At 41.7% G+C, this 24,092-nt stretch overlaps 1 protein-coding gene across 1 annotated transcript; it reads right to left on the reverse strand.

The window, feature by feature from the left end:
- Positions 1-5,741: 5,741 nt before the first annotated feature.
- Positions 5,742-7,905, reverse strand: LOC140996308 (C-X-C motif chemokine 11-1-like). The gene is made up of 4 exons (XM_073466662.1): positions 7,780-7,905; positions 6,345-6,471; positions 6,173-6,253; positions 5,742-6,054 (listed from the first exon to the last, which is right to left on the reverse strand). Exons 1-4 carry the CDS (start codon positions 7,832-7,834, stop codon positions 5,949-5,951), a joined length of 369 nt encoding a protein of 122 aa, XP_073322763.1. The 5' UTR covers positions 7,835-7,905; the 3' UTR covers positions 5,742-5,948.
- Positions 7,906-24,092: the final 16,187 nt, after the last annotated feature.

A 24,092-nucleotide genomic window follows, 5' to 3' on the forward strand; every position in this document is an offset into this window, starting at 1 on the left:
AAATGCTTCCTACACCCATGAAAATAAGTATATCAACTTATGTATTTTTACAATAAGTACATTTCTACCAGCACTCCTGCCTTTTTTTTCAGCAATAGCAATGATTTTTTGCTGTCATAATTTTTTCACATTCTTCAGAGGCATGAGTAAACTGAAGCGATTGATCTATTTTTTTACATTTCTGCAGTAGTAGAGTCAAATGACATACTGAACGCATACAGAGCGTAAAGACGAAAGCCTGAGTTTGTATATACACATGTAGATGTGTTTGGATTTAATAAATTCAGTGGTACTTTAATTACAGTATTCAATAGTGGATATATTTGACACTTAGCTTTACTGACTTGTAAGATAAATCATACAGCTTTTCTATGCTTCCGAACTCTCTGCACCAGAAAGAAAAGCTTGCCTCCTCGTGACCTCTGTACTGTTCTGACAAGTCTGTTACTTTTTCTGTCTTTTTGCTCTGTGTAAGTTTTTGTTGACAAGTTTAAGTTCTCATCAATAACATCTCATCCATATGTTCTCAATGCATCACCAGTATTAAATGTATTTTGTGGATTGCACTCAGATGCAACTGCCTTCAACAGTCATGATGACTCAATGAAATGCCTTGGAAAGTCGTTATTCTCTGCTGCAGTGAATAGTTTTAGTGCTGCCTGAGGGAAATAGAATTCTTATTGAAGCTACTGTTAACTCCAGTCTAAAAAATGCCAATGAGCCATCAATGATATCAGTTGATCTCTAATGCCAAACACTACGACCACTAACAGTATTTTACAGGGTGCGCTTTGCAGGAAAGGACTTCCATTAAGTCAGTAAATCTTGCAGTTGGTTCTGAGCCGTAATTTTAGGCAACAGTGTGGTCAGTGTTTTTGTTTTGAAGTAGTGCTACTTTGCCAAAACTACATACAAAAGCTTGGCATGCTGAGCTAAGGGAGTATTGATGTGGATCACAAACTCTTGACAGTATTTCTGACTCCTGTGTTTGATTTTTTTAAACATATTTTATTAACAGTTCTTAACCGTGTCTTATTGAAAACATTTATATCAGCTGTAATAATATTGGGATGTAATAAAACAATATTTTGTTTTGCTGACAAGATATGTGTGTGTAATGTTTGGTATCAACAGCTGAATTTAAAGCAATGAGTATAAAGAATGTTGAGGATGTGTGTGCTATTTATTTAAAGCAAAGTGAGTTTGTTTGCACAAGGTTACGGTTACTGTTTCGGTCTATAGAACATAAAACTAACTTACAGTGGGAGAATATGTTGTAACATAAAACAGTCCCTCCAGGATGTTGCAGTATTGTGATCTGTAACGCAAATTCAGTCAATCCCTGTGAATTCTGCGCACCCTTGCCATTTTGTTCAATTACCACAACTTTTCTGCAATTTTGACAACCGTTGTGGTTTCCTGCAAGTTAGCCATCTCTTGGGCAAAACAATGAGCCATACGGGTATGTCACCAGACTTACAGTGGGTACGGAAAGTATTCAGACCCCTTTAAATGTTTCACTCTTTGTTTCATTGTAGCCATTTGCTAAAATCAAAAAAGTTCATTTAATTTCTCATTAATGTACACTCAGCACCCCATCTTGACAGAAAAAAACAAATGTAGAAATTTTTACAAATTTATTAAAAAAGAAAAACTGAAATATCACATGGTCATAAGTATTCAGACCCTTTGCTCAGTATTGAGTAGAAGCACCCTTTTGAGCTAGTACAGCCATGAGTCTTCTTGGGAATGATGCAACAAGTTTTTATACTCTCCGTACCCACTGTACTTGCTTGTTTCTGGTTGTAAAGATGCAGACATGACACAAACGTCTCACATTTACCAAAAAAGGTTACTGCTGAAGACCGTGCAAGGCACTACCCTGATGCTCTGCATGACTGCAAGAGTAAACTGCTTTGCAATGTTGTGGTGGACACAACACAAATGAATGTCACTGATTGACAAACACATCCACAGCAAAATCACAACTATTTTTGCAATTTTCACAACTAATTTTTTTTTTTTTTAAAGCTGCTGTGAAATCAAGCATTTCGGACCACAACAGTCCAAAAAATGTACTACAGATTCCTGGAGGGATAAAAAAAAAAAAACTGAGATTAAAGTGAATTAATGAAGTAATTTCAAACATTAAGAGGAGGATGCAATTAACACAAGATGCATGTACACACTTGGTGGTTGCATGTGCTGTGTAGTGTCTAATCAGCTGGAAATGTAACAGCTGAAGAATAATAAGAACCAACTTTCCAATCAGGAGACAAAGAGGAACTGAAGAGAGTCCAGAAAGAGCTCAGGCATGAAATTAGAAAGGGGAAAAACAGCTACAAGAGGAAGCTGGAGCAGCAGCTGGAGCAGAACAACACCAGGGATGTCTGCAGAGGACTGAAGAAGATATCTGGTCATGGAAAGGGTGGAGGGAGAGAGCAAGACATCGGAGACCAGGACTGGGCAAATACTTTAAATGACTTTTTTTGCTGTTTGGAGTCCAGCCCCTCTCCCCCGTCAACCCACCCTGACCCCACTTCATACCTCTCCAGAACAACCCCTGCTCTCCCCCCTAACCTGTCTTCTTCATCGACACCCCTTCCTCTTCACCCTCTACACATCAGACTTCACGCACAACACCGTGAACTGTCGCCTCCAAAAGTTCTCCAATGATACAGCCATTGTTGGATATGTTTCTGAGGGGAACGAACAGGAATATAGGGGGGTCATCAACGACTTTGTTAACTGGTGTGAATGCAACCACCTGCATATAAACACCAGTAAAACAAAGGAGATGGTGATCAACTTCCAGAGGAAGACACCACATATCACACCAGTGAACATCCAGGGTTTAGACATAGAGATGGTGGCAAAATACAACAATAAACTGGACTGGACTGACAACACGGATGCCCTGTACAAGAAGGGCCAAAGTCGCCTCCATCTGCTGAGGACACTGAGGTCCTTTGGGGTGCAGAGGACATTACTATGAACATTTTATGACACTGTGGTGGCATCAGCGCTCCTTTATGCAGTGGTCTGCTGGGGAGGTAGCAGCACGGACAGGGACAGAAAGAGACTGAACAAACTGGTTAGGAGGGCCAGCTCTGTCCTGGACTGTCCACTGGACTCCATAGAGGTGGTGGGTGAGAGGAGGATGTCAGTCAAGCTGACGTCAATCATGGACAACACCTCTCACCCCCTTCACCAGACTGTGGAAGCCTTGAGCAGCTCTTTCAGCAGCAGACTCTTACACCCACTGTGTAAGAAGGAGCGCTACCGCAGATCATTCATCCCCACAGCCATCAGACTGTTTAACTCAAGCACTACATGAACAGTCACTTTCCACCCATTTGTTTGCTTTTGTAAATATCTTATTGTTTTTTGTAAATATCTTGTGTTTTTTTCTATTTATTTTCTATTTAATATTTCTATGCATATTTTTCTGATTCTACTTGTACTGTTGCACCTCGAGCTGTTGTAACATGTGAATTTCCCCATTGCGGGATAAATAAAGACAATCTTAATCTTAAACTTGATCTTTATTGAGAAAATACAATTCATTCATTCGCTCTGCCTGTTAGTAGAATTACTTTAGATGGACCCACATTGTGTCCTGGGAACAATATTTGCGTTTCTGGTCTTGTGGATACCAGCTTCATTCATCTTTCCAGACACTTGGTTGAACAACTTGTTTCAAGCCTTTTGACCATCAATGCGTTCACAAATCCTGTGATTTGCCTGAGGGAGGCAAAAGACTCCTACAGGGAGAAAGTAGAGCAGAAGCTGAGGGAGAACAACATGAGGGAGGTCTGGGAAGGTGTCAGAACCATCACAGGCCACAAAGCAAGGACCAGCACAGTGGGGGAGGGTGTGGAGAGAGCGAGCGACTTGAACAACTTCTTTAATAGGTTCAGCCACTTCACTCCACCCCCCACCCTCACTGGACCCAGCCCCCCTCCCCCTCCCAGTGCATCTCCACCCAGGCAGCACAGCAGCACTCCCCTCCCCTCCCCTCCTCCCCTCCAATGGCTGCAGCCACCCCCCACCCTGTTCTCCCTCCCTCACCTCTCTCCAGATATTTCCCACCCCCCTCTCACACCAGCCCCAGCTCCATGCCCACCCTCTGGAAAACATCATGCATCGTTCCAGTTCCAAAGAAGATGACACGGCCATCATGGGGTGTATCAGAGACGATGAAGAGGAGGAATACAGGAGCCTGGTGAGGAACTTTGTTGTCTGGTGCCACACAAACAACCTGCAGCTCAACACCTCAAAGACTAAAGAACTGGTCATCGACTTCGGGAGGGACAGACCCAGACCCAGACCAGTTCTGTTAAGAGCAGAGGAGTTGGAGGTCATGGAGACCTATAAATATCTTGGGCTGTGGCTGGACAACAAGCTGGACTGGATGAGCAACACAAAGCAGCTGTACAAGAAGGCTCAGAGCAGGATGTACTTCCTGAGGAAGCTACGATCCTTCAACATCTGCAGGAAGCTCTTGTGTATGTTCTACCAGTCCGTGGTAGCCAGTGTTCTCTCCTATGCTGTGGTGTGCTGGGGCGGCAGCACATCAAAGGCTGACCTTTCCAGGAAAAGCTGGTCAGGCGGGCCGGCTCGGTGGTCGGCATGAAGCTGGACCCTCTGGTGACAGTGGCAGAGAGGAGAACTCTTAACAAACTGCAGGGCATCCTGGATAATGCCAACCACACTCTGTACACTGTCATCAGCAGCCAGAGGAGCTGGTTCAGCGACAGGCTGCTCCTTCCAAAGATATATATATATATATATATATATATATATATATATATATATATATATATATATACATACATACATACATACATATATATATATACATATATACACACACACACACACATATATACATACAAGTGTGTGTATATAATACATTTAACTTTATTATTATTTATATGTATACTTTCTACTGTGTGTGTAACAGTGCTGTGAGTGACACGGAGCTTCAGTTTCCTTGAGGGAACCTCTCAAAAGGATTAATAAAGTTGTCTGAGTCTGAGTCTGAGTCTGAATCTGAAATCCTTGAATCTTTTCAGATCGCCAACAAATGACTTCTGTTTTGCTACTGCCATGTTTCTGTCCTTCCCAGAAATGAAATTCCCCAATGTGAACCCCATTTGAGGTGAACATGCACAGAAAAAAAAAGAAAAGAAATATATATGGATATATATATATATATATACACATGTATATATATTCCAACCAGAGAGAATTTATTGTGTTAATGTTTACACGGTTATTAGGTTGTAATCTTTGAACAGATTATCAAAGGTTTAAAACACCCCTTTCTGTCTCATTAAACATTCATTCAGATCAGGTAAGATTGGATCAGTCTCTTCTAACTGAAGTGGTTACATGAGGTGTTTTTATTCTGATTGGGTTATTATTCGGATTATTTCTGGTCTATGAAGGCACATTGTAAACACAGCTACTGATGCTCTTCTGCCTGAAAGAAATTAAATCCCTGCAGCTAGGTTCTTATCTCTTGGCTGATTAATGCCCAATGTTTTATTAGTGGAGTGTTTAAGTTTTTGCATACTTTTGGCCATACACAGTATGGAACATATAGACTGCATGCTACATTATATTAGCTGGTTAAGGTAAGCTTAGGTGAAGATAAGGTCAGTTTGTGTGTGTGTGTGTGTTTTGTTTGTTTGTTTTTTTACATGCATGAACCAAAACAAACAAATCACAGAAAGCCCAATCAGGTGTGTTTTATTTTTGGAATTTAAAAAGTATATACAGGTGATTGACTTGATGTGCATACATGTGAACACAATTTAACTTAAGAGGAAACAAACAGAGGACTGGCCATTGACACTTTGTCATGTAAACAGTATAAGTGGCTATAAGTAGTCAAAGGCAATGATGATGAACTCCTTAATTTCAACAACAGTGTTTCAGGTCTATCCTCTTTGGCGCAGTGGTGGAGAGTCTGACAGCCTGGGTGTTGTGTGGAGGCCCGTCGAGCTTGCAGCCGTTGTTGTGCTCACAGCTCCGTTCTTCTCATGCCTGAAACAACACATGACACAATGAGTAAAAAGCAATGAGATCAGAAACCTTCACAGTAATACCTGATATTGAAGAGCATGAGCATGAACACTGCGTCATGTTGTCCAACTGATCTTACTTGTTTTTGATTTCTAGAATGAGTTTTCCAAATGGTGACTCAGGATTCACACATTTCTCCTTGTCTGCTGTTGTTGTGATACTGTAAGAGAAGAAAGTGCTTTGTCAGAGAAATTTGAACAATGCAGGAAAATGCAATGTTAGGAAATGTAGCTTAATAAACCTTTACTCACATAATCTCTGTTTGTGGACAGAAGATACTTGGGTTGTGTATGACTGGCCCTGACTTAATGAGCTTTGGGTTCACCTTGCCGATATAACCATTTAAACATTTGCACTTAGATCCATTGCTTTGTTGACCTGTGGGAAGAATAGACAATCTTATCACCTTTTAAATCAGTCAGCAGACTAAAGAATGAGCATGAATTCATGTTTTGTCAGAGGCAGGACTGCTCTGGAGTCAGAACTATTGTCACTTGTTTAATACAGTGAATAGAGCTAAAAGTCAGCTTTGACAGACTGCAGCCCAGTGATAAAGATAAAGTGAAAATGTAATAAAGCCTGACAGTCTTGTTGATAATTGAAAAAACAAAAAAAGCTTTCTTCCATTTGGAAATATATATAATGATTATTCTTGATATTAGTGTTATTTGTTTTCTATAATTCTCACATATCTAAATGCAAAATTGTTGTTGTTTTAGTTTTTTTTTCTACTGCTGCCAAGAAGGTTATGTTTTCACCCGTTTGTTTGTTGGTTGGTTGGTTTGTCAGCACAATTTGCACCCTCGAAAGGCAGTCAAGCTCCTACTTCAGATGTGGTGCAAGCTAACCTATTGAAGATTTCAGCTTTAAGAAGTGCTTAAATAACATCTTTTCTAATCAATTTGGAATCTCTGGGCTCAAAGAGTCTTGGATTATGCTCGACAGAGCCATTTTCTGTTTAGGATTGATTGATTGATTTTATAATTTCCCACTCAGTTGAGCTGAAAGGAATTCTCACAGTGAGCTGTGGGGAAATAAGGTCAGACTTTTTGTGGCAGAATTTTTTAAAAATTGCTTGGTCAACCCGAACCTATAATAGAGAACTTGCCAAATCAAGTCTATGATTCCCTATATTTACATGAAAGCAGTTGAAGGAGGCAGTGGAAGAACCTGTTAACACAACGTGTGACATATTACTTTATAAAGTCTTTATGGGATCATGTTAGCAAACAGTTGCCCATTTACACCTCCAGCAGACAAAAAGCAACTTTATTATTATCATTCATTAGGGATCATGTTTGCACCTACCTGTAAGTCCAATTCTCACTCCCCCTTTTAGCTGTGGTTTGGTCTTCAGCCACTCCTAAGAAAAATATCTGGGTTTTTTCTTAGCTGCTAAATGCTCCACTGTGTTCACCAGCTAGTCACTAGCTTTGTCGATCTGCTGATGGTTCTAAATGGGTAGTGTACATTTGGTTTAGCTGAGCTTTTTCCCTGAAAATAGCTGCCTGTTATAGCCGGTAACAACTGATGAGAGTGATGAGAATCAACCAAAACAATAGAGTTGTGGACTTAGAAACAATGAGCTCAAAGATGCAGCTTTAAAGTTCTATTACAAGTAAACTGTAATGTCCTGACAAGAAGGAAGGACAAGATAATCACACAACACTAAACTTTTCACAGTACCTTGTGCATAGAAGACCAGCAGGAAGGTGAGAAAGACAATGGCAACTGAGTTCATAGTTGTGGCTGTTGACAGGTTCTGGCTCCCACTCCACTGTGGCTTTCTTCAGTCTGGAGTCTTGATGGTGTAAAGCTCAAGGGATCGATCTCTTTATATACTGGCGAACACTCAAACAATGATACTGTGCATTATGATGCAATGCTTCCACTTTCCAGTGTAACTTTCACTTTCTTTGACCCTTCCTTTTTCCTTCAGTAAGACTATTTACAAGAAACAGACACACTTCTTCTCTAGAAGCTTTGGCTCAGAGAATTGTTTCAGTCTATAGAATGCCTTCTTTATAACATTGTTTACATGAGGGGATAAACTCAATAAATGATCTAATAATCAAGTTATACTTGCTTACAACTTAACAGTCTTGTCATTCCAAGATTCGAAATTGAGAGAAATGTGTTTTTCTACATTGTTGTTTTCAATTTCTTGAAAGCCACTTTATATGGTATGTGGTACTTGGTTGTGTTGTGTGTATTTGCATTGTGTTTTGTAAATGCTGTGCATGTGTTTTCAAAAATAATGGAGATGTTTTCTAATTTGGTTGTCCTTTGTCTATTTGCATGTGTTTTCTTAAGGTACAGGGCATTGAGTTCCCTTGGCCACCGTAGTAGCCTACTGCATGTTTATAAAGTCAGGCTTTGGGAGTAATGGAATATATGTAACGGGATTATGTCACTAGTATACAAAAAAAGTAACTGTATTCTGTTGCAGGTACAGAAAGTTAGATTATAGATACATTTAGTGAAAAGGGATAACCTACAGGATTACAATTTTAAAATAAAGAATGATATACCAGTCTGAAACCATGCACATGCGTGCATATAAAAACACATCACGATTCTCACACTACATCCCTCTGGTCTTGAGGTGTGTTACACCCCCCTTACTAATCCAATTCAAGGTAATTCTAGCTTTCTGCCACATATGAAAGACAGTGGACATAGTACTCGGACAGCCCAGGGGATAGCCTGTGGACATTGATTTATGTGAAGGTGCATCCACATTATCATTTGCAGTTGTTGGGACCTCACCATGTGTTCCTAACAATACAGTGGCCTGCATGTAAAACAAAGCCTAATATCCTGCCTCCGTGCACCAAGAAAGCCTGGAGGAAAACCTGGTGTCCAGTCAGTTATACATGGCTGTTACATTTCCCCAGGTTTGAAAGTCCCTTCTCCCATTGACTGAAAGCACACCTGAATGCACCGTCAGTTCCAGCGTGACAGCCTGATGCACAGAGATATCTTAAGTACAGCTGCACGCAACTTACCGCAGTCCCACCATAACGCGTTACTGGAAGCAGTTACTGAAAGGGAGCACCCAAATGTTTGGATTCTACCTTCGCCTAGGCCACAGTCTTCAACCTGGTTGGAAGAGCCTGTAACAGTCAGAGTTATTTAATGTAGCTTTTTGTTTAATGAGTAATGTGACCTATACGATGAAGAAGAGCAGGTGTATTTCCGCTCCCCATGAAAATGAATATCGCCAACAGAGCGAAGACTTCCCTTTTTATTTTGTTTTTATTTTTTAAAGTGTTGGTAGAAGAACCTCGGCCTGTGTTCATTCGCATGTATGCCTGTAACATTAGTGCCATAGAGACCTGGCATGGTATGGTCAGTACAATATGAATAAAAGTGCTGTGCGAAAACCCCCACATGTTGCCTGCTGTCTCTTGAGTAACCAGAGTCACCCACACTAAAGTGGACCATCACCTTCCCCTTCACCAGCCCACGTTACAAGCCACAAACTGCTACATGTTTACCAAACACGTTCCGGATCCAGAAGAGTTTCATTCCTACATTCCCTCAGGGAAGCAGACTGCTGCTGAGCCCCATTTTCTTCGCCCATGTCCACTCTGCTGTTTCCTCTGCTACAACGTTGAGAACAGCCACCGTCAGCCCGCAGTATGTAGTATTGTAAGTATTTTGTCACTATAACCCTTTATCACCAGTAGGATTGCCAAAGCACCCTATTGATGCATCACACCAGTCTATTTAAATAAATTAAAATTAAAATACTCTACTTGGAACCGTAATATTTGTCTGATATGGTTTTTCTACAAAAAAATATAATTCATGCGTTAAAATGACCCTTATTAAAAACTCGAAGTTTTGCAAACTTTTTTAAAATTTCGTTCACAGTATTGAGTTCATTATGTGCTGTAGATATTCATAAACACAGCAGCACTCTGCAGATGTTCTTGTACTGCCGTATCTAGTGATGCTACAAAATCCACCAGTCCTCAGAAAACGCCCGGATTTTCTGAGTGTTCACTTTCGCCACGCAGGACTAGCTCAAACTCACCACAGAACTTTAATGTATTATTTTAGACAAGATGTGCCTGTTTTTGTCAACCTCCTCGTTGTGTTCGGATCCCTATCCTGTAGCCTTCATCAAGCTGAGCAGCAATATTTACTCTACCATGCTGAGACACATTTTTCATGTGGCTCTTAGCTTGTTCATGCCTTTCACTTTTTCTGCAAAGTGCTTCAAATCAATCATACCTGACTGGATCCATGCTGGTGCGGTTCCAACTTTTAAAAAAGGAAAGCAAAATAAAGTGCTGACCTCACTGCATGCAGTTTGCCATAACTTCTTGGCAAACCAGCCCCATGAAGAAGACCGGGTGTACTTCTTCCTCTGTCTTTTGCTTGTTGTTTTATCACAATGTCTGGCTGGTCAGGTCCGTCTTCATTCTAAGTTTCTCCTGCAGTGTTGTCCTCTCAAACGATGCTGTTTTCAGTGACTTCACTGAATTTTCTATCTCCATTTCGATCTATTCTCCGCAACTCACTCTATCACACAAGGCTCCTTCAACTCTCTATGAACTTCTACATCATCTACGTATTCAATTTATCTATATACCTATACCTATATAATAAACACATGGTTAACAAAGACTAAGATAAAAGAGTAACAACAATAACTAAATAAACTAAAAATAAAATAATAAAATGAATGAAACAAATAATGGTAATAAGACAAGACAAAACAAAAGTATACAATTGTCACATTGTGACACATTTGTCACTAAAATAGCTCAACCATGATACCTGGACGTTATTATTAATTTATGGAGCCAGTTTAAAGCGGGTCTACAATTGATAAAGATAATGTTTCTATGTATTCAATAAAAGGCTGCCAGATCTTTAAAAAGGCATCGTATCTGTTCTTCAGGACATAGGTGATCTTCTCTAAGGGCAAACAGATCCTATTTTCTGATATCCATTTTGATATAGAGAGGGGGGAAGCTGACTTCCAGGTTAATGCAATACACTTTCTAGAAACAGCAAGGGCTATATCAATGAATTCTCTGGAACTCTGATTCAAGTTTGTTATGTTTCCTAGAAGACAGAGTTCTGGGTCTAATGGAATTGGTGTATCCATGATTATAGTCAGGGTGTCACATAAATCATACCAAAATGCAATAACTTTAGTACACTGACATGTGCAGTGTAATGTGGTACCCTCAGCAACCCCACATCTGAAACAGACATCTGGAATTGCAGGATTATACTGGTGTAATTTTTGGGAGGTGAGGTAAAGTTGATGAAGAAAATTATAACTAACCAGTTTCAATCTGGCATTTAGAGAAGCGAATAAGCTATTCTGACATAAGTCCATAGGTCCTCATCTATAGTGATGCCAAGGTCAGATTCCCACCTCTCTCTTGATTGGTGCATGTTTTGTTTTGGACAGTCCTCCATCATTATTGAATACAGCTTCCTAGTAAATTGTCTTGAACTTTTGTTACTGTAAAGTATTTCCTCCACCTTTGTCTGGACAGGTATTGTCATTTGATCACCCAAGCTTTTTTTCAGGAATGTTCTCAGTTGTAAAGAAGAAGTGTTTGTTGGATAGATCATACTTAAATCATACTACAGTAATGACATCTTGATGTCCTTTGAACAGCTAAAAGCAATGTTCAAGGTATCTTATCCCATTGTCGTGCCAAAGCTTAAAAATTTTGTTATCAGAGATCATTGGTGTGAGTTTATTTTTCCACAAGGGTGTTTTGGGTGACAAATCATTTCTCACTCCAATCATCTTATGAACCTCATACCATGACCTGACCAGGTGGACAGTAAGCGGGTTCTTGGTTGTACTATTTTTTGGGTTCCATTTATAAATGAAGTCACTTCCCACCTCTTCATCAAAGTCATGCAGTTCAATTGGTGTCCAAGAAGGGGGAGAACAAAGATAGGAGAAATCTCATTTGCGCTGCCGGGCCCGACATCAGGCTGGCTAATTCAGCAAAGAGGCTAATTTTGTGAGTTAGCTGACCAACCTGGACTCCCCTTATGTCTGGGTCTTGTCTCACTGTGTGCGCCAGCGGCTCTATTGCCAGGACAAAAAGCCCGGCAGAAAGCGGACAACCCTGTCTGCTGCTTTTTTGTAGTGTGATCAGAGTTGACATTATGCCATTCATGATTATCTTTGCTTGTGGTTTGTGGTATAGGGTTTTCACCCAGTTAAGGAAAGATGCGCCTAGTCCAAAACAGTCCAAGACCTTTGTGAGATATGGCTACTTAAGGTGGTCAAAGGCCTTCTCCACGTCTAAAGATAGTACAATAGTGGTTTCATTTCTGGTGTTTGCTAAATGAATAATGTGTAAGAGTCTACAGAGGTTATCAGCCGAGAGTCATTTGTTTATAAATCCTGTCTGGTCTATATTGATAAGTTTGGGGAGGAACCTATTTAATCTGTTGGTCAAGGTCTTACAAATTATCTTAAAGTCTGTATTAAGAGGGCTAATTGGCCTATAGGAGGAGCACTTTTCGGGGTTCTTGTTTTTCTTATGAATAACCGTTATTAAGGCCATAGAGAATGAATCGGGCAGAGTTTAAGTTTCAGCTACCAAATTTACAACATCCATAAAACAAGGGACAAGCAGGTCCTTAAACTCTTTGTAAAATTCAGGAGGAAAACCATCCTCACCAGGTGATTTATTAGATTGCAATGAGGAGATGGCTTTTTCAATTTCCTTTTGAGTGAAAGGACAGTTTAACGCCATCTGGTCCTCTAATGTTAATCTTGGTAGTTCAATGTTTAATAGGAACGAGTCAATCATGGTAAGATCATCTGGGGAGTCCGATGTATATAACGAAGAATAGTAGTGTTTAAAACAATCATTAATTTCTCTTGGGTTTCTTGTAGTAGTCCTATTTTCAGTTTCTATAGAATTAATGGTTCTCGATGTCTCCTCTCTCTTCAACTGCCAAGCCAGGACTTTCTGTGCCTTTTCTCCCAGTTCGTAGTATCTGTTTGGTTCTCAGGATATTTCTGTCTATTCTGTAAGTGTTTAACAGATTATATTTCAGCTTTTTGTTTACTAATGTTCGATATGTCTCTGGAGCGTGTGATTTGATGTTCTTTTTCTAAGTGTGAAATGTCCTTTTCCAGTTCACTAATTTCAGCCATGTGTCTTTTCTTTAAGCCATTGGTGTAAGAAATTATCTGTCTGCTTTCATTGTGTCCCACAGTATAAAGCTATTGGAGGAAGAGGCACAGTTTGTTTCACAAAAGATCCTGATTTGGTCTCTCACAAACTGACAGAAGTTTTTGAAGTTTTTATATTACATTTTATAATGCTCTGTTAATATGTCTAGGTTGTTCTTTTCATTTCACTGTGTTGTCATTCGTCTCTGTGTGTAATGCTGCTGCTACACCTTAATTTCCCAGCTTGGGATCAATAAAGTATATCTATTCTATTCTATTCTATTCTATTCTATGAGAATTATGGGGACACGAATAGAAGTAGTAGTCTCTAGTTGTAGGGTGGAGGTGTCTCCAAGTGTCACAAAGGTTTAGATCTTTCATAAAAGTCAATGTGGATCTGGCTGCTCTGGTCCTTGTCACAACAGTGTCTGAGGACCTGTCCAGAACTGGGTCGAGGCAAAAGTTAAAATCTCCTCCTATCAATATATTTCCAGAGCATTCAGACACTCTAAGTAATATTTCTTGAATGAAGGAGTGGTCGTCATAATTTGGAGCATATACATTAAAAAATGTCCAGGTTTTAGAGTACATATTGCCTTGAATCAGTACATATCGTGAGTTGAATGAGGATGCGTATACTTGCCCTACCCAGTCCCTTTTTAATTTTTGATGTTTTAATTTTGATGAAGATTTGGTGAGATGGCTGTCTTGTATAAATGCTATCTCAGTTTTTTCTAAGTTTTTTCTCACTTTTTCTATTAACTGGTCCATTCAGTCCATTTATATTAAATGATGTAAATGTCACCACATTACCATGTTGTTGCCTTATAATCATGCCGAATAAATCAATGTTAGCTTAGGCTTTGGTGTGTTCACATGGTGAATGGTTGGGCTAGGGTATTCGGATATTACGTCGGGTAACACATTGATAATGATCAAAATGAAAAAAAACATGTAAAAAAAGAAGAAGGTAAAACTCATCCCTCAGAAAATAGAACTTTCTTAATCCCCTCCCATACATTGAACAAATACAGTGCAAGTCCCTTTCTATGCAGAGTTGCGTGTTTGATGTCCCCAAGTGTAGATCTAACACTACCCGTTAGCCACACCGACAGACACCCAATAACACAATTAGAATGTATCCATTATCTTGAGTCACAGGCTGAGAAGCTTCTGATATGTGCAATTGTGATGACGACGACGATGATGACGATGATGATGATGATGATGATGATGGTGATGATGATGATGATGATGATGATGATGATGAGGAGGAGGAGGAGGAGGAGGAGGAAGACACACTGTTTGTATAACAGCAGCACATACAGAAGTGAGCCTCTTCTTGGCATCTGCTGCTTTATTGGAGCTAAAGAAGCCTCTTTTTTAACCTGTGATTGAGCAAAGTCATCAGTGACATGATGCTCATTGATTGCAACGAGTATAGCTTCTCCCTTAACTGTTTCGGCAGACTCTCAGTCACTGCTGTGCTCTCTGGAGTTTGGACAATTCCCATTTCCTCCTCCTCCAGTGCGTGGTGTAGCATTGATAAAAGACTTTTGATCCAGACACTCTCTTCTCCTCTGACAGCTCATCTGTGGCATCACTAAATGGGAACGGCACTTTTAGACTTTCTGCAATGATTTCATACAGCTCTGATGAGAGTGGGGCAATGTCAGTGCGTAGGCCTGCCAAAGCTGCTCCTACAGGTTCCCTGAGGTCATAAACACATTGGAGCATATGGTATGTGCTGTTCCAGCGTGTATCCACCTCTTGAATTAGCTTCAGTGCCGGCTGGCCCATTTGCTCCTGCACCTGTGTCAGTCTCTCCTATAAAATTAGCCAACAAAAAGTGATTAATTCAAGTGTCACTGCAGCAGCAACTTAAAAAAAAACAGTGTCATTTAGAATATTGCAATGAAATAAAGTAACTCACCTTTGCAGTGGTGCTGCGCTTGAAATAGCCCTCTATCTTCCTAGATTTTGCCCAGATGTCAGACAACACAGTGTTTTGGCCAAGAGCCTTTTTAATGAGTAAATTTAAAGTATGTGCCACACAATTTGTGTGATGCAAACGAAGCTCCTTGGCACAAGCACCCATATTTGCTGTGCCATCAGTCACAAGGCAAGTAACTTTGTGTGTAATACCCCACTCTGACATAAGTGCTGCTTTTACTTTTGCCACATTTTCAGCAGTATGTGCCTCAGGGAAATGCAGCACCCCTAAAACAACAGAATGCAAAGAGGTGCTTGTATCTATACAATGCCATGTCACAACTAGATACGCATCAGTGTTGATAGACGTCCACATATCTGATGTAAAACTAACTGCAGATGCTTTCGACACAATGACATTGGCTTTCTCCTTGGATTCCTTATATCTGTCCTCCACCATAAAAGCTAAGGAAAGGAAAGGAAAGAAGAGAACACTCCTGGAATGGCAAATATGGGGAAATGGGGAAAAATGCTTCATGTGCTCACATACGCACCTGCCTTGTGGGGAGAACATAGGTAGGGTTCAAAGCTCTAACAAGCTTTTTGAACCCTTTGTCCTCCACAATAGTGAAGGGCTGGGAATCCTCAATCACCAAATTGACCAAGGCCTCATCCACATCAGTCTCTTCTCCTGATGACAATAAAAAATGTGGTATTCAATTACATATGTCATAAATTAGTCAAATTTAAAATGTGAATTAATGTTGTCTAATACAAACATACCATGTAATTTTATGTTTGTATGCTGTCTTATCATTGCATCCTAAAATGGCTTACCTGAGCTTGGTCCACCTTGGTTGGTCTCCTTGTTTTCATGCAGGGCTCTATAATGCCTCAGCATAGAAGAGGTGTTATTGTTGTATCCCAGTTCTTTTGAACACAACAGACACTTCACCTTTTAAAATACCAGAAGTTAGAAGAAATAAATTAGAACAAGGGATACGTTGTGTTGTCACTTATTTATATTACTATATTTATATTACTATGTGCATACCTTATTAGGAGAGATCAGCTCAAAATGTTTCCAGACAGGAAAATCTCCTTTCTTGCTGGTTCCATTGGAAAAACAAAAGAAGCTCAAACAGATAGCAAACAAACGTGCAATAAAGTCCCAAATCCACAAAATATGAGGTGACAGGGGAGGTCCATTGCGTTTCGTTGCCCCTTAAATTTCGAATCACACGCCAAACCTGCGAACCATTTCCTGAATCAGTCACGTGGTACGGCATCACCACATAATTCATCGACACAAGCCTCGATAGGCGCTTCACAAAAATCTTCCTGGATTACTCGACACACGCTTCGAAGCCTAGACACTGAAGGACACATCACTACTGTATCGTTTGTGACCTAGTTTCTGTTTGGTTAGCGTGTTGTTAAAACTAGTTATATATGATTTTGTAGATCCCTGTTGTGGACGTGACGCTCTCACCGATCGCTGCTGGTAGGTCCATTTATACCGTGCGCCGTGACATTATGTGGCGTGTAGTTGCTAAATGGCTGTTTTCATTATAGGAATTTGCTCATAGTGGCAGAATAGCACCATAGGCTCTCGTCTGCTCCCCTCCCCGGGCTCACAGGCACGGCTGGATCGGGGCTGCGGGTCAGTGTTGGTGGTCAGCAGCCTGACTGGGAAATGTAGCAGCTACTCTGGCTCACCTATAGCTATGCTGCTGCTTTGCTTACCGCTGTGCTATTACCGCTGCTTTGCTTACCGCTGGTTTTGCTTACAGCCGGCCTATGACTGTTGGCCTCTTTCTGCACAACCATTATTGTCATTAGTCCCTAGAGATTTTAGTTTGAGCCATTTTAGCGTAGTGTGTTGTGAGTGGGGCTTAACTCCTCATTTTGTGTTTGGTTAATTTTGAACTGCCTCGCTGCCTCTAACCCCATTAATATTGTTTTGTGTAGTTGATTCTGTTTTTCTTTATCTTATTTCATTGTTCATTTCTCATTTACCCATGCCTAGCTGCTTAGCCCCACCATTACTCTGGTTTTGTGTTGTTTTTTTCGTTAACTGTGTCTTATTTCTTGTTGTTCTGCTGTTAATTGACACTTTAAGCGGTCGGTCCTTCACCACAGGCAGGAGGTCTATTGTGCTGTTATAGCTGCTAACCAGCATTTAGTGTTCTAGCATTTAGTCAGTGTAGGAGCCAAAGTTAACGCCAAGAGAGCTAAATCTTCGTTATAGTTGAGATACATTTTTTGATTAGATTTGTGTTGTGTGTGCTTAAGCCAGCGGAAGTTCCTAGAGCACCTGAAGTAGCGCTGCGCATGAGCACAGTAATCCAGGAACACATTTACATTGAATTAGCAGAGGTGCTAGTTGACCGCGTAAAAAAGGTTTTTTGACCGTCATTCTTACTCTAGACGTTACTGACGGATGTGCTATTGGAAGCTTGTTCGACCGTTGTGACCCAAATAAGATGGAATGTATAACGGAACGTCAAAATAAAACTCATACAGAAGGACGACCAGCCTCCGGTGTTTGTGAGTGGAAGTAAGGTGCACGCGTGAAGACAATTGAGTTAGCCTTCTGCTAAAACGGCTAAAGTGGCTTATGAATAAGTTAAAGTGAGGAGTTTGCCACTACATCAAGTCAAAAAACCTTTTGACTGAACATCGACCTGGATCATGTCGCGGACACGACTCATCCAGGAATTAGACGGCGCCCAAAAGGATAACGTCGCGGCGGGCGAAGTGGACAGCGCTGTGGGAATGTACAAAGGTTCCGTACGGACAGCTGAAAGAAGGTAACCCGGATAAGCCTGGTAACCATTCCCGTGATAAAACTGAGTGACTATCCTGTTGTTTCTGGCTGGATCTCATTACCCTGTTATTTGGAACTGTATAAAAAACGGTAATGGAGGAGCCGCAGATTGACGACGAGGGACGCGCAGTACCCGACGATGGCCACAAGAGGGCGGTCATACTAACAGAAAAAGGTACTGAGGAGAAACTGCATCAGTATATAACTGCAAGAAGGTCCAAATTAAGGCAGTTAACTGCAAAATCAAACCAAATAGAACGTCTTATGGAAGATGATAATAACATGATGCATATTGAACTAAAGGAAATGAAAAGTTACTACAAGTTGTATGAGGAGTTCATCGACCAGAACCAGAAAGTGAAGTTTTATTTAAAAGAAGAAGAATTAGAGACTGATCAATCCTTTTGGTTTAAACCCAAAGCATCCAACTGCCATGACTTCATGAAAAGAGCAGAGAAGTGGATCGAGGAAGTAAAACTTGATGCAGACTTGGTAGATACAAGTGGAAAAAACATAACTCCTATGGACAGTGTTTCAAATGTGGATACAAAACGAAGAAATAGCAAGTCATCTAAGCATGGCAGTCACACAAGTTCAACAGCATCTTCAGGTACTTCTGTACTCCTGAAAGAGGCGGCGAAAAGAGCGGAACTCGTTGCAAAAGCAGCTGCATTAAAGGAAAAGCAAGCGCTGGAACTGAAAGAAGCCCGGTTAAAGATGGACAAAGAACAATTGGAGTTAGCCACAGAGCTGGCAGCGTCTACAGCACGACTCAAGGTATACAAAGATTACGAATCACCTCAACAACAGCGCGGCGCTGCTGCATCATCACATTCAGCTCAGCAGGACTACACTGATGGACAAAGCAGGAAGGATGCATCACCACATAGGCAACACAGAGTCTGGCCTGTGATGTCAACAAATCCACCAGCAACAAGGCCAAAGGTACGTGCTCACCAGAGTCTAAGCCCTACACGTGCAGCCGACCCACGACAGCAGAATGACGACATAGCTGATCTGTACAGAGTGATGAAACGTCAAACTGATATTACTGAGTTGCTTGTAAAAAACCAACAGATGTCATGCTTACCTCAAAGAGACATTCCTTTGTTCCACGGAGATCCACTTGACTTTCGATCCTTCATAAAAGCATTTGGCCATGCTATCGACTCCAAAACAGACAATGATGCAGACAAGCTGTATTTTTTGGAGCAATACACACGGGGCGAACCACGAGACTTGGTAAAGAGCTGTCAGCATATGCCAGCAAGTCGTGGATATGGTGAAGCGCTGAGACTCCTGCGCGAACATTATGGAAATGAGGTAAAAATCGCTTCTGCTTTAATGGAAAAGGCGTTCAAGTGGCCTAAAATCAAGTCAGAAGACGGCAAAGCACTAAGAGCCTTCTCATTGTTTCTCCTGAGCTGTCGTAATACAATGGATGATGTTGAATACATGGATGAGCTAGACAATCCAAGTAACATGAGGGTTGTGGCGTCAAAATTACCATACAAGCTCATGGAGAAATGGTGGGCTCAGGCATATGACATACAGGAGCACTACGGGAGAAGAGCCAAGTTTGCTGATCTTGTAAAGTTTGTGGACAAGCAAGCTAAAGTAACCACAGATCCACTGTTTGGCAACCTGCTGGAGGGAACGGCAGATGAAAAGAAAGACAAAGGAAAGTCTGACCTCAAGCGACGCATTAAACCAGAAGGAAAAAGAGGAAGTAGCTTCGTTACAAATGCTACTCCAGTTAAAAGCGAGGATTTTGCTACGCAAAGGACAAAGGCAGAAATGACACGCCCCAACAGCGCCTTCAGTAAACCATGTTTGTTCTGTGAAGGTCATCACACACTGGAGGAGTGCAAAAGGATAAAGAGTTGTCAGCATAAGGAAAAAATTGACTACCTCAGGAAAGCAGGACTATGTTTTGGATGCTTAACCAAAGGACATGTAAGCAAAGACTGCAAAAAAAGAATGACGTGTGTTGTTTGTGCTTTGAAACATCCTGGTATTCTGCATTTTGAAAGACAAGAGAGCTCCACCAACCCACAGGTAGCAGAAGCAAAAGTGCAGGAGGACGCTGCCACAATCTCAACCGCTTCAGGCATGTTGCTGGCCGCCAGTGTCGAAACAAGTGCATGCACCGGGGCTGGAGACAACTGCATTCTATCAATAGTACCAGTCCAGGTGAAGGCAAAGAAAGGCAGCAAAGTTGTGGAGACCTATGCCTTTATTGACCCAGGAAGCTCTGCAACATTTTGCACCAACACACTCGCCAGACAGCTGAACCTACAAGGCAGACGCACGGAACTGGAGCTGAAAACTATGAGCCCTAAGCATCGAGTGGAAAGCTATCTGCTCACAAATCTGGAAGTCAGTGGGATTGGGAGCAACAACTTCATTGACCTGCCTAAAGTTTATACACAAAAAAGCATCCCAGTGTCAAGAGGAAACATTCCAACACGGGAAGACATAGGAAAATGGCCCTATCTCAACGAGGTCAGGATACCCAGCATTAATGCAGATGTTGGACTTCTCATCGGGAATAATGTGCACAAAGCATTAGAACCATGGCACGTGATCAACAGTAGGGGCAACGGGCCATATGCCGTCAGAACTATTCTCGGCTGGACGGTCAACGGTCCACTGAGAGATCACACAAACGCTGACACAGAAGGTGATGGACATTCACAGGCTGCAGTAAACCGCATATCAGTGGAAAGCATAGGCCAGCTTGTGCTACAGCAGTACCATCAGGATTTTCCAGAACGTCTGTGTGATGAAAAGGTGGAAATGTCACAGGAAGATCAACAGTTTATGAACCGTGTGACAGACTCTACACACCATGCTGATGGACATTATGTTATTGGTCTACCTAAGAAGAAGGCTGACCTTACAATGCCCAACAATCACAGCGTTGCTGTACAAAGAGCCCTTACACTGAAAAGGAAATTCAAAAGGAATCCTATCTTCTATCAAGAGTACAGTGACTTCATGAAGGACATGATCGAAAAGGGCTACGCCGTCAGAGTTCCAGAGAACCAGCTAAGCCGCCAGGATGGTAAATTATGGTACGTCCCGCACCATGGCGTCTACCATCCTCAAAAGAGAAAATTACGTGTGGTCTTTGACTGTGCGGCCGGCTTCCACGGCACTTCACTTAACAATGAGCTTCTGCAGGGCCCAGATCTTGCAAACTCGCTGGTTGGTGTGCTAACACGTTTCAGGAAGGAGGAAGTCGCTATAATGGCAGATATTGAGTCAATGTATTACCAGGTAAAAGTCCCTGAAGATGACACAGACCTCATGCGCTTCCTGTGGTGGCCTGCAGGGGATGTTGAGCAGCCTATGGTGGAACATAAAATGACTGTGCATTTATTTGGTGCCACATCCTCCCCTTCATGCGCAAATTACGCCCTAAAAAGAACAGCACAGGACAACAGCATCAAAGCATCAGCAGAGGCTGTGGAAACTATCCTCAACAACTTCTACATTGATGATTGCCTAAAGTCTGTCAAAGATGTAACTCAAGCCAAGTCATTGTATAATAATCTCAAACCACTGCTTGCCTCAGGTGGATTCAACCTAACAAAGTGGACAAGCAACAGCAGAGAGTTTCTGGCATTTCTGCCAGAAGAAGAGAAAGCCAAAGAAGTAAGAGTTGTGGACTTGAGTAAAGATGCGCTTCAAGTTGAAAGAGCGCTTGGAGTTCTGTGGTGCATAGAATCAGACTCATTCAGATTCAGGGTCGTTTCACAAGATAAACCGGTCACTAGAAGAGGAATCCTGTCTACAGTGAGTTCCATTTATGATCCATTAGGATTCCTGTCTCCGTTTACTCTCCCCGCAAAATCACTATTACAGCAGCTGATCAAAGAAAAACTCACCTGGGACGAGCCTGTTCCAGACAAGCTTGCGCAGAAATGGTCTGCATGGCTAAATGACTTGAAGCAGCTATCCATGTTCACTGTAAGGAGATGCCTGAAACCTGCAGGATTCGGAGATGTTGCCACAGCCCAACTTCATCACTTCACAGACGCAAGTGAGAGAGGATACGGGACCGTATCATACCTCAGACTGACAAATCTTGAAGGACGAGTTCACTGCACATTCATGCTAGGAAAATCGAGGGTTGCACCTTTAAAAAACGACAATTCCACGAATGGAGTTAACAGCAGCAGTAGTAGCAGTGAACATCGACAGAATGCTGAAAAAAGAGCTTCAAGTGGAACTCCAGGAATCAGCATACTGGACAGACAGTACAACCGTTTTAAGGTACATTGAAAACGACACATGCAGATTCAAGACGTTTGTAGCCAATAGGATCTCCACTATTCGGGAGCTGACCAAGCCAGCACAATGGGGCTATGTCAATACAGCTACAAACCCAGCAGACTGTGCATCTCGAGGCCAAACAGCAGCAAAGCTAATGAGCAACCTCCGGTGGATTCAAGGTCCATTGTTTTTGCATGAGCCAGAGTGTCAGTGGCCAGGGAAACCACAACAACTGGAGGTTGAAGAGGATGATACAGAGGTGAGAAAGCCAGTCACCATTAACCTCGTCACTGCAGCTGAAAGCACAGACACTGTAAACAAACTCATCCACCACTATTCTAGCTGGTACAAGTTGAAAAAGGCTGTGGCCTGGATACTCAAGCTCAAGGAAACACTCATGCAAATCAGGAAGAAGAAAATGGAGACGCTAAAGAAAGACAGCACCGACAAAGAGAGACAACAGGCTAAAGAGCAAATGCAAGCCTACAAAGCAACGGCTGCTAAAACAGCTCTAACTGTTGAAAATTTAAAAGGAGCAGAGTATGAGGTTATCAGATTCTGTCAAAATCAAGAGTTTCGAGAAGAAATTTCAAGTTTGAAAAGAGGAAACTGTAATCTAAAAAGAAGCAGCCCTCTGAGTAAATTAGATCCAATGCTGCAAGATGGATTGCTAAGGGTTGGAGGCCATCTGAGCAAGTCCTGCATGCCAGCAGAGGCCATGCACCCGGTCATCATCCCTAAAAACTCTCACATCACTACTCTGATACTGAGAGATATTCACGAGAGAATTGGTCACTGTGGAAGAAACTACATGTTGTCCCAGCTGCGCCAAAGATTTTGGATCCCCACTGCAAATTCCACTGTAAGAAAATTTCTGTCAAGATGTGTCATCTGCAGAAAGGTCAGAGCCAGAGGAAAAGAACAAAAAATGGCCGACCTGCCCAAAGACAGACTTCGGCCAGACGAGCCACCATTCACACACGTCGGCACAGACTATTTTGGACCGTTTCTGGTTAAAAGAGGACGTTCGACTGCGAAGAGATACGGAGTATTATTCACATGTCTAACAACAAGAGCAGTGCACTTAGAGATCGCACATTCACTAGACACCGACTCGTGTTTGAATGCAATTAGAAGGTTCATGTGCAGAAGAGGTCAGGTCTCTACAATACGTTCAGACAATGGCACCAATTTTGTCGCTGCAGAAAAAGAACTTCGTGATGTCATGCAACAGTGGAATCAAAACAAAATACAGGACACACTTCGTCAAAAGGAAGTAGAGTGGGCTTTTAATCCGCCTACAGGCTCCCACTTTGGAGGTGTTTGGGAGAGGCAAATTCGGTCAGTAAGAAAACTCCTGCGATCCATACTCAAAGAGCAAACTATTGACGACGAATCTCTACAGACACTCATGTGTGAAGTCGAAGCAATAATAAACGACAGGCCCATCATAACATCATCTGATGATCTGAACGACATTGAAGCTTTAACCCCAAATCACCTCCTCTTGCTGAAAAGGCAGCCGTCGCTGCCACCCGGACTGTTTGAAAAGGATGATCTGTATTCACGAAGAAGGTGGAGGCAGGTACAGTACCTAGCGGACCTGTTTTGGAAGCGCTGGGTGCGTGAGTATCTCCCTCTTCTACAAGAGCGTCAAAAATGGACCCAAGTGAAACAGAACCTCGCTCCGGGAGATGTGGTAATGATCGTTGATGACTCTGCACCAAGAAATTCTTGGGTCTTAGGTCAAGTCATTCAGACCATCCCGGATGCAAAAGG

The sequence above is a fragment of the Pagrus major genome, chromosome 5, assembly GCF_040436345.1.
Source record: "Pagrus major chromosome 5, Pma_NU_1.0".
Classification (NCBI taxonomy): domain Eukaryota; kingdom Metazoa; phylum Chordata; class Actinopteri; order Spariformes; family Sparidae; genus Pagrus; species Pagrus major.